We start from the raw sequence: 16,886 nt of genomic DNA on the forward strand, positions 1-16,886 counted from the left end.
CTCCTTAATAATTAATATGCTCTGCACATCATAAGTCTGTTCCTCCAGCACTTTTCAGTAGTGGAGGAGCCCTGTGACCTGCTGCTGCTCTGGCAGATATTCCATCTGCTTCAGCACACTCCAGTCATGACTCTGCTCCCATATACACTTGTTAGCAAAGGCTCTTGAAAATACATTTGGAGGCTAATTTTTATTTTTTTGTGTGTGTGTTTTAAGTGGTGTTTGCTGCACTTCATTACTGTGATAGCAGACCTTACCATGGGCAAAACTTGTTATCACACCCATAGTTTGGGTTGCTCAGCACTTTCCATTATGCCCTGATGTTTCCATCATCCATGAGTTGCCCATGCCAGTTATTTGGATTGCCAGTTTGCATAGGGCAGGTGGAGGGTATCTCACACAGACTTCTGCCAATGCCTGAATAGTTTTGAACATCCTGACATAATTGTGCTGGTTTTGAGAGTCAGCTAGAGAAAAGTAATTTAGGATGTGTCAGTACTTTGGAGAATCAGTTCTCCAAAAAACCCTGCCATCTTCAAGATGCAGAAAGCAGCAGAGCAGTTACTTATATTCAGTTTTCCTTGGGGAAAATCCTTAAGGTTTGATCAGTTTATTATCACCTGTGTACTGTAGTTGACATGTTTATCAAACTTTTACAGAAGTCCATCCATGATATTCACTGGAGCTATTTTCACAGATGAATTATCCATCTCTCTATACTTCTTCAGAGTTGAGTAGGCCAAGCATGAAGCACAACTGACTTTTATATATCTGCTAATTAATTATAATGTGAGATAAATAGAATAATTATCATGAGAAGATAACTTAAACTCTCTAAAATTTCAGTTTCTACATTTTACTTTGAAGGCTCTATGCATCTATAATAAGGAATAAGATCTGTAGTATGGTGGCAGAGACTGTCCCCTGAAACAAAGAAACAGTCAGCTTTCCTTTTGTTGGCAGCTGTATCCTGCAAAAGCCACCCCGAGAAATCAGTGATTTTTCTGAAGCAAATTTGTCTAAGTTACACTTTGTACTGGCATTTGCAGTACATTAGTTCTGAAAGGACGATGAAAGGCTGTATCAGCCCAATGTTCTTTACAATCTTACCAAGCAAGGATGAAGTATTGATATTTCTGATGGAAGATAGGTTTCACACACTTGAAAGGCTTGAAAACCAATCTTACTATGATGTTATGTCTAAGTAAATAAATAGTGTCATCTGCCAAAACCTGTACAAATAGTGACTTCTCTGACATAAAAAAACCTCACCAGCTTCTGGAAATTTTTAAGTATTTTTTTTTTTTTACAAAATATGCCTAAGATACTACTGGGTCACAAAGTTGTCTTGCTAAGTAATGTTATCCTAGCTATTCTATTCTAATTAACTTTTCACTCTTTGAACTTCTTATTTTGGTGTCTTTATGAGCCATCAGTTAAGCAATCTGCACATACACAAGAAAACTCTATCAGCACAGTGCTAAAAAGGGTACCGAGTTAACTAACAGAAGAAAACAATATACTTTATTTCATTTCTAGAACTCCAGCAAGATTATTTGATTAAGTATTTCAACTACTTTTGCATTCCTTTATTTTGCCCTAGCTACAGATTTTGCATCCTCAGAAGTACCCTCACACTCAGTAGGAACCTGTTTTCCTGGTAATAAACACTCTATAACATTAAATAGTAAAATAATTATTCCTATATACTGATACTATACAAGTCAAAAACAAGTATGTGGTCTAAACCATTACTATGTGCTCATGTGTCCAGAAGAGCTTGCCAACAAATGGAATTGAAATTGCCATTTGGAAATAATCATTCCAAAGTATTTCTTTTTGGATATTCAGGTGCATTTCCTGATTTCAAAATATGCAGGCTTTATTCCAGTTTAAATATGAGAAATGCTGCTGCATTATAATGTCAGAACCACATGAGGACTGATCTGAATTAGTGATTCCAGAGTAATATTCCAGAATCAGAGTCTTCATAAATTTCCCAGACTGACATAAACCATACTCCTAGATTATAAGCACATATTTAAAATGGTAATTCTTTTTTTGGGTATTAGATACACTGAAAAATTATCTTCAGTTGGTGTCAACTTATGAACACTATTAAAGTCAGCAGAATTATCAAATAAGCGCAGTTGTAAGTTTGTTGCACTCAAAAGAAGTAGAATATTACTGCAGAGGGAATTGCTTGACCCTTTCTCCCTCTGTGAAGATGAAAACTTTTGCAGAAAGTGTCTGTCTATCTGTCCTGCAAAATGCATCAAAGACAAACTGTTCATTTACATTTTGCTGCCCCTGAAATATTTAGTGACAACTCTTCAAAGTGTGACCTATATATGTATGTATTGTGTTGTGTTGTGTTGTAAGAAGATATTTTTGTCAAACAAGAATTTTGCAGCCTGCTCCAAATTTATTTATTGAAGTAGCCTTATTAGGGAAAGAAAAATGTCTATTTCCTCTGAGTTTGCAAGGATGTAAGTATATCTGATAGACTTGATTACATATTTGCAATTCAGATTTTATTAGTAGGATATTGTTTTAAACAAAAAAGTGACCTAAGAAAGAAAAATTTAAAACAGGCATAAGGTATTCATATATCATGATGTAATTAATTTTGTTGCTTTAAAAAGTATCAAAAGATTCAGTAATTCTAAGTTCAGTGTGTTTGCTCTTAGTAACTGTAGGTGCTCAGGGGCAAGTTCAGGAAGTGGGGGTTGGACGAGTGGACAGTGAGGTGGATTGGGAAATGGCTAAATGCCAGCTCTCAGAGGGCTGTGATCAGTGTCACAGTCTAGCTGGAGGCTACTGGAGTCACCTAAGGGTCAATACTGGGCCCAGTATTGTTTAACTTCTTCATCAATGGCTTGGCTGAAGGGGCAGATGTCTCCCCAGCAAGTTAGCTGGTGACACAAAGCTGGAGGAGTGGGCAATGCTCCAGAAGTGTCTGCAGCCCTTCAGAGGGACCTTGACAGGCTGGCGAGATGGGTGGAGAGGAACCTTCTGAAATTCAACAAAGGCAAGGGCAGCGTCCTGCACCTGGGGCACAATAACCCCAGGCACCAGCACAGGCTGGGGGATGATCAGCTCTGTGAGCTGGCTCTGTGCCCTGGGGGCCAGGCAGGCCAATGGTATCCTGGGATGCATTGGGAAGAGCATTGCCAGCAGGTGGAGGGAGGTGATCCTGCCTGATGAGGTCACATCTGGAGTGCTGCCTGCAGTTCTGGACTCCTCAGGACAAGAAAGACATGGAGCTCCTAGAGAGGGTCCAGTGGAGGGCAACAAAGATGAGTAGGGTCTGACTCATCTCTTCTATGAGATGAGACTGAGGGAGTTAAACCTGTTCAGCCTTGAGAGGAGAACACTGAGAGGAGATTTATCAATGTATATAAATATCTGAAGGGAGGGTGTTGAGAGGGTGGAGTGCATGCTCTGAAAGTTATCTTTCAAATGACATCAAATGTCTTTCACATTTGATCCATATAGAGTCACTTGGAAGCATCAACATTCAGCGAATTGTGTGATATAAACAACATTTATACACAAATTTCTGATTCCAGATTTGATGGAAGGATCTTGTGGGTTTAAGGCTCGTATTCTCAGTGATGTTTCAAGATTGAATTGTACCTAAATATATTTTGACTATGTTACAAAAATTAAAATAAGAGGAAGAAATGGTAGATGCTCAGAGTGTCAGAGATGATAAAAGGATTTGATTTTTCTTACCAGTACAGCTAAGGGTTAAGCAGTATTCTGAATATTTGACATGCATCTTAGCTTGAGCTACTAGGGATTTTATAAGTTGTGTCCCTACCATTTATCTTCTTCTGCATCATTCATCTGTATCTTTAGATGCCTGTTCTTCATTGTGCACATATATAAGTACATAGCTGCGAAGCCAGTAGTAATGAAAACACTGATAGGTACCTTTGTCTGGTATCACATTCATGTATTAATTCAGAAATGGATAGAACTGTGCATCTGGAACATGAGAAAGGCTTATAGGTTCAGTTTTCTGTTTGAATTTGAAGTGATGAATCTGTCTTCTGCAAAATTAGATGATGACCCTGGTTCAGTTCTGATATACAAAGTGTCAGGTCACATTTGATGGTAATTGGGACTATGTAGGCATGGTCATTTCAGTGGAAATTATTGAAAGGGTCAGGAGACTCAGTTCTTCGAAATGTTTTCTATAGGTAAAGACAGAAAAATGTTTCTTAGTCTTAGAAGATGCAACTCTTGCATTTATATATATTGTATAAATAAAACGTTACAGCTCAAGAGTATACCTGATTAGCACTTTCATATTAATATGGGAATATATTCTTCCCCTCAGAGGAAATTTAAAAATCTCTTCGAAATTAATGATTCTATGATACAGCTTTTAATGTAAGGGTTTTTTGGTTTTTTGTTGGTTTTTTTTGTTTGTTTGTTTTTTCGTTCTTTGGATCACACATAAATTATTTTTAGTCCAAAACTCTATAGGATTTTTAACGTGTTTTGCTCTGAATTGTGTTCAGTTCTGTCTTACTTTCTGACTCAATAAATCATCTCAAATATAACTGAAGTAGGCCAATTTTCCTGGCCTACCTGGTGATAATTATAAAGTAGCTGAAGAAATAACCTGTTTTTACTGACTTGCTTTAGAGTGAGGTTATGGTTCGGTTAGTAGTCAGTGAAAGCCCATTGCTAAAGTGTAGCACCACTGTCAGCAGGCACACTGAGCCATCACTGCCAAATGAGTGCCTTGCAGGAGACACACTCTGCTAGCTATCATTTACATTCGGTAAAAAAATGTGGAGTGACAACAGAGAGCAGAATTACAATCAGTCAGGAGAAGCCAAAAGCTGTTGAATGTTTTTGCAGAGGGTGCTGACTCAGTAGGGTAAGTGGCACCAAGAGTCTTCGAATGAACCAGTTTTATTTTATTCCTGAATTTTCTTCCTGCACAAAATTGCCTGTTTTAGGAGTGCTAGGACAAATCATGTGAAGTCTTAGAGACGTGAACTAGTGCCCACTGGGATTAACAGACAAAACATTAATTCTCTGCTGAAACTGAGATGTAAGGTATACTTCTAGAGACAAGATGACAAAATATATTACCCAGCTCTGCTATTTGCAATGTGACAGTCTGAAAGGGCCCTGTCAAATGAAAGACCTTATACCTACTTTAAAATTTATCTAATTTTTCTACAGTAGCATCTAAAATGGGTTTAATTTAGATAGAGATTTGGGAGGCAAAGGAGATAAAGATGCGTAGTGGTATCTGATTTTTTACTTTCCTTACATAAAATTGACAGAAATTTGACAGACATGTATAGGTTTTTTTTTTGTTATTACATGTGCACGTTGAAGCTGTTCCTCTTACTGCTGTCTCTTGTGAGATTCCTTTAAAAAGAATTAAAACAGCATGAAATTTTTCTAAAGACACGTAATTGCGAGTTATGAATAGTCCCTTTATATTTCACGTTTCAGATAGAAGTTCTGATATTTTTATATTTACACACTTTATTCTTTCTGATTTTTTCTCTGTTAACTTTTTTTGTTATGTGTCTCTTTGTTTTATCTAGGCATAGTATATAAAAATAATTAGCTGCTATAATTCACACATTAAATAAAGGAATCAAAGGAAAGAAGATGGTTTTAAAAGGTGACATAATTAGGCATTAAGGCATTAGGCAGATAAAAACTTACCCTCATATTACCTCTCTTCTTTTAATTTTAAAGAAACTATGTCCGCTTTTCAGAGATATAGGTGATCTGAAAAAAAACTAAATAAGAAAACCTAAGATGTGAGGCAGGGTGGAGAACAGAAAAGAATTGTTGTGCAAATACCTGAGAACGGGGCAGCTATTTAAGTCAGGTCCTGCCACATTTCATGAATATGTCTGACACAGAGAGCTGAAGGAGGTTGATGATACTGAAATATAGTTTTGTAAGGGTTTTTTTCCATCTAGATATAAGATTTTAAAAATTAAACGTTTTACAATATGAGACTTAGATATAATAATGACTGGGACAATGAATTAGCATATTAGTGAAAAAACTAGAGTTTCTCATGTGAGGAATATTTCTCTGAAAAAATTTCTTGCTGCTTTGTTTGGAATAGTTAATATGTTTAGAGAGTTAATTTCTATATTGTAGTGTAAAGAAAAACGTTATTGAAGAATGGTAATGCTTCTAATTAGTGGGGGAAGTTATCCTCTTGTCATCTGCATGGGGTTAGCTGAATTATTAACTTCTTAAAATTATAATTTTCATATGCTCAGTGGATCTTCTTAACTAAATTCTGAAAAGATTCACCTCATTTTACCTTGCTGCTGAGCACTCCAAACCTGGTCAGCTACTGAAAAATTCACAGAGTGATCAAAGATTCTTTGTCATCACAGTACAAGAACTATTTTTCCTTCCATGGAACTAGGATCTGTTCTGATACCAGAAAATTGTAAGAATGGTCAAAATATGTTTCTAGCACCTTACTTAAAACCTCTGAGTGACTTGTAATGAAAGGTGCAAGTCATTTGGTTTGCTTGAATCGAAGGTAAAGTGAAAACAAAAGCAAAAGATGAAATGGGGTCTAAGACCAGACTGGGAGAAGGATCAGCTTACTTCCACGAAAGAGGGAGTATGGTTCTAAGTAAAAAGGTATTTCAAAAGACGTTGAAATATTTTTGTTTTTAGTAAAATTTTTTTAAAGCATACTAACTGAATTTATAAATATGAACACGCTGAAGTTAGAAAATTGAGCACTTTGGCTTTGAGGCACAAGTTCTCATTTCAACTTTATCATTGCTAACATTGTGCATTATGTCAGCCTTTAATTTGTTTTTGTATTCTTTTCTCATAAAACACATGCTTTATCAGAGATACTCAGAAGGAGAACACTGGACATCACATGTTGCAAACTCTGGAACACCAAGACACTTAAAACTTTCCATAATTTGTATTAATATTCCTTCTCACTTTCTCGATAGTTAAATGGAAACATGTGTAGCCTGAGTTACAAAAATGCTAAGTGTTCACAGCTGCAGGAGCCAACAGTGGGAATTCTCTTCTGAACAGCAAATTCTACAAACCAAAAGCTTTATTTTTGAGCTGGAATCCTGATTAGGGATACCCATGGAGTTTTGATTGTTATGCCTCTTATATTGTGTCCTTTTTGCAGATGAGAGCTATGCTCCCACATGGTATTGGCAATCCACATTGCCAAGTGGGATGTGGAAATGAATTCTTTGAAATTTATAATTATGGTATTTTGGAATAACACTCCAGGGAATTAGTAAGTCTGCATTTGGTCAGGTGTTAATGTGGAAGTGCATGAGGAATGTCAGAAATAAATAGAAATATCAATAAAATTGACAAATTAGTTAGGACAGAATCACAGAACACTTGAGGTTAGCAGGGGTGGCTGATGGTCATCTGGTCCAATGCCTGCCGGACTTCCCAGAACCAGATGTCCAGGGCCATGTCTGAGTGGCTTTTTAATATCTCCAAGGAAGGAGATTCCAGAAGCTTCCTGGGCTATCTGTGCCAGTGCTCAGTCACCCTTTCTGCAGTGATGTCTCATGATGTTGAACCTCCTGTGTTTCAGTTTGTGCCCATTATCTCTGGTCCTGTCACTGGGTACCACTGAAAACCTTGGATCCTCTTCTTTGCATGCTCCCTTCAGGGTTTTGTACATACTAATGAGATCTTCTCTGAGCCTTCTCTAGGCTAAACAGCTCTCCCAGCTCTCTCAGCCTCTCCTCACTGGAGTGATGCTCCAGTTGCTTACTCATCTCTGTGGCCCTTCAGTCAACAGATGTGATGGGAACAGATAATTAAAGAGAGAAAGATAATGCCCGTGGATTTGAGTTGAACAAAAATGATCACTCTAACATTTTTTACAATCTAGAAAAAATGTTTGAATCCATTATTTTTATGTGCAATTTATAGGTATTCTTACAAGGGTTAAACCAATTATTTTGTGCTTTACTATAATGGGAGTTGCACCTCCTTTCTTATGGGTCTTTAGCTATGAAGCTGCAGATCTATTGTCTAGACTGTTAATGCTAGACCTTATCAAGAGAAACCTGCTATTAATTAGGGAAATGAACTTCTAGCTTTGTACAGTGGATTTTTCAGAGTGTTTGAAACTGTATTACCATCCTTCTCTGTAATCCTTTTCTTTCCCTCCTCATGTGCCACTAAGAGAGTTTTGAGGACAGTGTGTGATATGGAAGAGGTGTTGATGGCAGCCACCAGTGCCCCCTTAAACTAACTTCCAGAAATTTTCATACAAGTGCAGAAAATAGATCAGAAGGTTTTCTAATTAATTTTCAAGAAGCAGACATTGTCCTCTGATTTCTGAAAATAGATGATATCTAAAATTCCAAAACTGACAGAAATTACTAAGAACTGGAACTCCTCAAATTTTTACTTGGAGCAGACAACATACCCTCTTTATGAATTTCTGTAATTCTCTAGTAATTAAGTACAACAATCTGTCTAGACAACATACCATGCATGCAGAGAGAAATTCAGCCATGCATTTAAGAAAAATGCTTTGTGTAGGCATTCAAATTAATTTTTCCTCTGGTTTTGGTTATTTTGTCTGTGCCATACCACAACAGGGATCAATTTCACTATCTGCCTATGAAATACCAAGAGATGCTACATCGTTATTTAGAAATCTTTGGTCAGTACAAATGAAGATAAATGTGCTGGTTATCTGACTGGTTTTCATCCACAGTGCATGCATTGGATCCCAAGACCCTTATTGTGGCTGGGACATGGTGATGAAGAAATGCACAACGCTGGAAGAAAGTCTGAGCATGAGTCAATGGGAGCAAAGCATTACCGTGTGTCCAGTAAGTCCAAAAATCCTTTGATTCCATGTGAATTTTATGAAAATGAGCTGGCATAGATTTTTCAAGCTCAGAATGCTGCATTTAATGCCATTTTCCCTAGGTTTTCCCATCAGATTCTAGCAGAATACCTAGGAGTTCCTACTTATATGATAAAATTATTCAGAATAATTTCAAAAGGTGATTGTTTTTATTTGAAATGTCTGTTTTCTCATCTTGAAAACAAATGTTTTCTAAGATTAGTGATATTGACATATTTTTCTCTGCAGATTTTTTCTCCATTATGTGCTTTGAAAAAGTTTAATCACTAATGGTATAATCTGTTCTTTTAGGATTATTGTTGCTAATATAAAAAGCCAAATAATGTCTTCTAAAGTCAATGAATTGGAAGGCTGAATTCCATGAGTTAAGTCTCACCCACATTAATGACAGAGGTGATAATTAAAATAAATGCAGGGTTTATATTTACAGTGGCTTAACACTTCTCTTTAAAAATTTATTTTGAATAAATTCAATATAATATAAAAAGCTCCAACAAAATTGATTTGTATCTCTCATTTTTAATTTTATTCTGGTGTTATTTTAATATTCATTCTTTTCCCTCACTCCAAAGCATGCAAAAAGAAGGGTAAGATGTATCTTTCATGTGCTGTTGTGCTGTTGTGCTGTTTTTTGGGGTTTTTTTGGACATTCTTGCTGCTTTGTCCTTCTGCCCATAAAGAGGGAGCCATTCCAACTCAATTCTGCTTTCATTCCTAGTAAGGACTTCTTGCTCTGGTCCCCACTCACCAGTGGGGCACATGCATCTATAAACTTACACTCATATGGCATTCATATTCTAATCTCCATGTGTTTACAAGCTCCCTTTAACATCTTGATGACACTTCTCTCTCCTAAGCCAGGCTTTGTTTAGTGAACTAGAGATGTGCAAAATCAGTATAAAGTATAAAGTTCTTCCAGCTTTGACTTTGCTTTCTACATGTGTTGCAACAGCCTCATAGACACAAACACTACACTGATTCTGAGGGCCTTGAGAACATGCTCCTGTGTTTGACATTAAATAGCAATTTTTAAAACATTTTTTTCGAATTTTTAAAACTTTAAAAAAAATGTTTATGTCTTGTCCTGTCCTTTGCATCCACCTTCTCACACAGAGGACAAATAAAATACCCTGTGTTGAATTCATCTGCTTTAGCATTTGAGCTGAAATCAGGAGCAACTTTGGGGAAAATACTGTGATTACTGAAATTTGCATGAGTAGTCAGCCTGCTGTGCTCAGTCTTTGAATTGTGGCACTAGGCCTTATTTTCTTTTGTAGATGTACAACACGAGGCCAAGATGGGATGGAGGGAGGAATAATTTAGAAAGCATAATTCCATTCTGTTCTGTTCAACTGGAAAAACAATTATTTGCTATCTATTATATTACTTGTGCATAGGATACAGCACTCTAGTTAAAGCAGGGGAGCACCTAAGTCTTGCATAGAAATTTATCCATAGCTGTGAGGCTTATCCTGCTGATCCAAGAGTCAAAGACCTAGTGAACCTCCAGATAAATTTTGTCCTTGAGCAGATTGAGCTTGCATAATAGAAGGAAGATTTTAGAATTACCTAAATCGAAAAGTGTGGTTTTACACCTTTACTGTTTTAAAGCCTTATACACTAAGTAACACATTATTGAGCAGATTGGAAAACTTCATAGAAACTTTCCTCTAAAGTAACACAGTATTCTGGCAAACTGCAAACAATTACAATTTTGCTTAGCGAGGCTTTGAAATATTTGTTTTTATAGCATTTTTTTGTGCTGTGCTCACAGCATATATAAGCCAAGATGTAATTAATTTAATTTTGTAGGCAACTGAGCTATGTGCATCCTTAACATGTGCTTGAATGTATTCAAGACACTGTTGCAAGCAGAACATAACATAATATTGAGAAACTAGTCTCCCTCTTTTGGTCCCAATTGCTTCCAATATCTTAATTTTTAGTAAAATTACTCAGATCTTTTTAACATTGCAGTTTAGATTAATAAATGGCCAGTTTCTTCTAAAATTGCATCAGAGAGACTTTTGTTTATACAGTATTTTAGTCCAGGATAAAAAGTGTGACCAGTTTCCTTTGAGAAATTATTTCCTACAGAATTATTCATACGGCTGAGTACTTACAGGCATGTCATGGTAGAGGAGAGAGGTGAATAGGAGAGATCGATGAGTGTCTGTGCTACCATCTCTGGAGTTTGAAGATCAGTTTTGAAAAATGTTGTTATTTTGTTTATCTTGCTCTGATTTAATTCTCAAATTGATTTTTAGGTTGTTGTTTCAGTTGGCATGAGTACAGCAATTGTTCATAAATATGAACATTAATTAATGCTATAGCACATGTATCCACTTTGACCACTTTTTCCAGTTGGTCATGTATCCCTATTATTCATCCAATAATTTTTATGTCCATGAAGGCTTATTGGTTTTTTTGAAATATTTTCCAGTGGAATAACTTGCAATCTACCACTTAAAAATATGCTGACATTATCTTGGAGCTTTTACAAAGAAACTAAAAATAATTTTTAAAAATGTTTTTCAGGATTTTGGTTTTGGTTGGGCTTTTGGTTTTGTTTTCTTGTTTATTTAATAGAAGTGTGCAACATGAAATGGCTGTATTTTTACAGTTATTCTCAGAGAAAGTGTAGTATGGGATCTGAATTCATTAGGATTTTCAGGAAATTCTACAGACTCACTAAATTCCACAAAAAGTAATCTCAAACCACAGATCTCTTTACAGAGTTAAAAAATGTGACCTTTACTCAGAGTGCAGAGGCACTAAGCAGGAAGATGAGGTGGGTACAGACAGAGTTGAGACAAAGATGAATATTTGCAGCACATTAGGAAGGAAGAGAGGTCTAAAGGTATCTGCAGAAGGGAAAGGGTGACAAGACCAGGGTGGTAGAGAAGAGAAGCAAAGTGTAACCATGCCAAGACGGTCTGATTGACTGTGATTTTGCCCTTGAGGTGTCAGATTGTGAAAGGTTAATGGACACGGGCTCTGGTGAGAGCTGCAAAGGCCCCTCATCAGTACATCTTGCTTTCCTGCAGTCATATGATGAAATTGTTGCATATCACTTCTGAAATGGAGATACTCACAGAGAGACAGAGCAGGTGAGTCATGGGCAACAGCAGAGACCCCAGTGAGATGATCTTTGCAGGAACAATGAAAATTAATGAAGAAAGAGAATATGTCATCAATTTATCTTTCTGAGTTCAAGTTTTCAGCTATGTTTTATGTATACTTTCTCTGCCACTTAATACATATTATGGTAACCATCAACAACTGTTAGCTTGTTAACCATAGAAAAACCTTAGTTTATAATTATAGGTGCAGCAATAAAGATGTTTTGATGTAGCACAAAAACAGAAAGCAGTAAAGGCATTTTTACATCTCTGACATAATTAGATTGGGGACATAGAGTTGTTAGTCTATGGATTATAAATATTTGTTAGACCAGCAGTGTAAGAGAGAATGAGTTTGCTTGTCACTTAAAAGGAAGTATTTCTTGTCTTACAAAGCCCAACAATGTAAACTCTATGTGAGCAAAGGTTGGTGAGTTATTTTCAATAAATAGCTGTCAACAGATTTTGAAATGATGAATTATGGTTATGTTGGTTGTAGCTGACAGAATATACACATAGCTGTTCTTGCACAAGTGATACTTGTGAAAAATAAACGGTGGGAATTGTAATTAGTAGTGAAATTATGGTATCTTTGCCACAGTGGAAAGAATCAGCCAACATCCAGAGTGTCAGTGGAAACATGCCTTATGTTGTAATTGAATCTCTTACATCTTCAAAGTATTTGTGAAACGTGCATTTTTCTCACCACCGCTAAAATACTAAAAATAGTAAAGGAAGGTACCATTTCAGATAGGTTATGACAACCTACAACTGTAATTCCTGTTTCAATATATAAACAAATATTAATGTGGATGAAAAATGCATGACTGCAAGTGATACATATTTATTCTTACTAAGAGTGGATTTAAATGCTGTTTAGCCTGCACTTGTTGGTGCTGTTGTCTTGACTGAAAGTTAACATGTGGCAAAAAAAAAAAAAAAGACAAATTCCTTAATAATTAAGTGAAAAAGTGGCCATCATTTCCATTTAGGATCACAGATTAGTCAAGATTAACACCTGGCTAAAAGAGTATTATGAAAATCTGTCTTTGCTGGGAGATGAATTCCCCATGTCCTGCCCCATTTTCTTTAGAAAAGTTCATTTTCTAGTGCATTTTGTTTTAGCTGAGCAGTAAAGATTTCATTTTAAATGTGTTACAGCTGCTTGAAGGAAACGTTCCAGTCAAGATGAGAATGGTCTGAACCTTCCAGACTATTGAGAATTGAATTCTATGGGAGAAAACTGTTTCATCATGTAGGGTTAGGTGTTGCTTTTTGGAGATAATTCTAGGATTTATACATATAATTTCATATAGCATTTAGAGACTGTCATATTTAAAACCATATTTCATCCTTATGACATGGTAGTGTATGTCATATGCTTCAAAATCTGGGGTTTTTTTCAAGAAAATATGCCCGTCATGGAGATTTGAGTTTGATCCCCTAGTTTTGTTACCCTGGACTATTTTAGTATCTGTTTAGAATCACTGAATTGTTTCATTGGAAGGAAACTTAAAGATCATTTAGTTTGAATCCCCCCTTCCAAGGGCACTTTCCTCTAGACCATGCTGCTCAAAGCCCCATCCAACCTGGCCTTGAACAATTCCACAGATTGGGCATCCACAGCTTCTCATGGGAAACCTGTTCCAGTGTCTCATCATCCTTGTAGAGAATTTCTTCTTCATTTCTTCTTCATCCTCTGCTGGCTCTTATTTTTGATCTTGGGCTTTACAGTCAGTTGCCAGGTTCCATTTTCACTGGAAAATTTTAGGTAGTAGGGAATACAGAAGACAATTGAGAGGTAGGCAAGCATGGTTGTGAAAGGTTAACAGTTAGTTGTGATTTCTGTTATTGCTATGATGGTGGCATACAGTGGCTTGGATTGGTCAGAAGTTATTAAATTATGCAGCTACAGGAATTATAAGGGGAGATTGCTGTCTGGAAGATGTATCTGTCCAGTGGAGGCTGCTGTTGTTGGTGTCTGAAGGCTAAACCTGCATGCACAGCAGAATAAAGGGGTTGTGTGAATGAACTGTCAAATCTCAGGTAAGCTTTTTTTGCTGTGTTTGTTTCTAGATGAGGAATCTGACAGTGGATGGACATTTTGGGACGTGGTCACAGTGGAAACCTTGCACCCACACTGACGGTGCCAGTGTTGGCTCCTGCCTCTGCAGGACGCGTGTGTGTGACAGTCCTGCTCCCCAGTGTGGAGGATGGCTGTGTGAGGGACCAACCATGGAGATTGCCAACTGTTCCAGGTATGCAAGACAATTTCAGGTTCTATCATTTGTGGATTAAAAATTTTTAACTTAATCAGAATAAAGCCTACCCTTTGAAAACTCCTCTGAAACCTACTGATCCCATTCTGTGCATGAAAGGGAAAATGGGACATTAGGAAGTTTTTCTCAGATTGCATACAAGAGAGAATGAGTCAGAGAGCAGAGAGTAATTTCAAATGCTGTGCACCAGATAATGTTATCCTCAGTTAATTTTAACAAAAGCTCTGAAAGAAAAAAAATATCACTGTTAGATAATATCCAAAGTATGATATTTTTCTCAGTTCTGTAATTCATACAACTTTCTTTTCTGGAAGTTAGAATGGCTTACTCTTTTGGAGGTCTCATATTACCATTGTAGTCCCCCATTCTGCCCTAGAAAAGTGTTTTCATTCTATCTTTCAGCTGTATCACGATAGCAAGTTCTACTGTCAGTCTGTATAGAACTCTTCAGCCACTCTTTTTTCTTCTTCAGGAACTTAACCACTCCTAGAGAAAATCAGTGAGAGCAGATCATTTCAGAGACTCAGAACATTACATATGTGTAACTGCATCAGAAGTTCATGTTTAAAACATTATATACATATATTATACATACTTTAATTGCAATATGAAAGATATACTGGTGAATTCTGCTATTTTCAGTGATTCTTTCTGTTTTTCCTTTTTTTTTTTTTTGACATCACAATCACATCATGATAGTGACTAAAACTGATTACATTTCTGCACAAGGTAACTGCAAGCTCTATAACTGAAAATAGTCTGCTTTAGGAAAATTATTAAAAATCTAAAACTATATTATATAACATCAGGTCAGAAGAGTGATAAAAAAGATAAAGAGGCTGTGAGATACTGAAAAATCAAGCAACAGCTGTCAGATTTAGAAGGGAATTTAGAGTGTGATTTGAGACCGGATTTGCATTCTACCTTTGGCATTATTACACTACTGTTTTAATATCTTACTTCTGTTAACACTGCTATATTATTAAAGCACTGTTTTAACTTTTGCTTTTATGATGAAACATCAAAAGCTCAATATAGTTGAGTTTTATTTTTCTTTATTTCTGTTTGTATTCTACCAGTACAAAATCTGCAAGCTAGCCATATAAAGCTTTAGATAACAGCTGAAGTACATAATGTTTTTGGTTTTTGCCTAGGACAGGATATGAAATTCTTTTTCAGATGTTTGGTCTATAATATTTTTTCTAAGGTGTATTGGAAGGTCAGGAGTCCTTTCTAAAAGTTCATAAATGCAAGGTACAGCATGTGAACCCTCTTAGCTTTTTTTGTTACATGATAGGCCAGATATTGTCATCTTATCAGAATAACCTGTTGAAATTGAGAGCTAATGCATTTTAATGCTTACTTTAGTATCACTGGGTCGTTTAGGCTGGAAAAGATGCTTGAGTCCAACCATTAATAAGCACTGCCTAGTCCACCATTAAACCATGTCCCCAAGTACAACATTTGCAAGCCTTTTAATAATCCAGGGATGGTGACTCCACCACTTCCCTGGACAGCCTGCTCCAATGCTTGACATCCCTTTTGGTGAAGGAATTTTTTCTAATATGCAATCTAAATCTCTCTTAACACAACATGATGCCATTTCCTCTCATTCTGTCCCTTATTGAAATCAAGAGATCAACGCCTGGTAGAAGGAACCAGCCCCCAACTCATTACAGTCGCCTGTCAGGTAGTTGTAGAGAGCAATATGGTGTCCTCTGAGCCTCCTTTTCCTCCAGGCTTTTCCTCCACTTTCCTTTCAGACAGGGTAGCAAAATTTGACATTTTAATCTCCCTGAAAATGATATGTATTTAAAGTCAGCTTCAGAACATTAATACAGGAGTTTGCATATATAGTTTACCCAGAACAAAGTGACCAAAAGCAACTAAATACCTTCATATGTGTAATTCTTGTGTAAGGAGGTAATTTTAGCAATTGTTGATTACAAAGCATGGAATAGGGACTATCAGAGCACCTTTATTTTGGTTCAGTATTCTTGAAGAAATGGAGCACGATGCAGTATTAATGACTTCTACAGAAATATTAATAGGTCAGATTCCGCTGTCAGTCACACCTAATCAGCCATTCGCTATGTATAACAGATGACAGAGCCTGAGCTTTTTATTCTACCAGAAATGGAGGCTGGACACCATGGACTTCTTGGTCACCTTGTAGCACCACTTGTGGAATAGGCTTTCAAGTCCGTCAGCGTTCCTGCAGCAATCCAACCCCCCGACATGGAGGACGAGTCTGTGTGGGACAGAATCGGGAGGAGAGGTGAGTTATCTTTTTTTATTGTCTGTTTTAATTTCTTCTACCCAGTTATATTCCATGGGACATTTTGTCCTTTATTTGCCCTGCTTTTCCCTTCCCTCTCCTTTCACTCTGTCTTTAACTTCACTGCTGTACAATACAGTATTCCCACTAACAAGGCTGTGGGTCTGCAGCAGATCTTTCATCTTTCTCTTAGCTTCATCCCTCCTGAGCCACCTGAGAGCTCCTGGTAGCACCAGAGATTTGTGCTGAAGCAACGTGCTGCTGTCCCTTGAGACCCTGAAAATTGATTGCACTGTGTTTAAATTTTA

The 16,886-nt window shown here is 36.8% G+C and overlaps 1 protein-coding gene across 3 annotated transcripts in view; it reads left to right on the plus strand.

The window, feature by feature from the left end:
- Nucleotides 1–16,886, plus strand: part of SEMA5A (semaphorin 5A) — a 411,339-nt gene that overhangs the window by 319,484 nt on the left and 74,969 nt on the right. For all 3 annotated transcript variants that reach the window (XM_088171122.1, XM_088171116.1, XM_088171133.1), the window contains exons 13-15: nt 8,744–8,861; nt 14,098–14,279; nt 16,435–16,578. In XM_088171122.1, coding sequence (XP_088027248.1) covers nt 8,744–8,861; nt 14,098–14,279; nt 16,435–16,578 — 444 coding nt within the window. The remainder of the gene's footprint in view (nt 1–8,743; nt 8,862–14,097; nt 14,280–16,434; nt 16,579–16,886) is intronic.

The sequence above is a fragment of the Sturnus vulgaris genome, chromosome 1 (genome assembly GCF_052056855.1).
Source record: "Sturnus vulgaris isolate bStuVul1 chromosome 1, bStuVul1.hap1, whole genome shotgun sequence".
NCBI lineage: Eukaryota > Metazoa > Chordata > Aves > Passeriformes > Sturnidae > Sturnus > Sturnus vulgaris.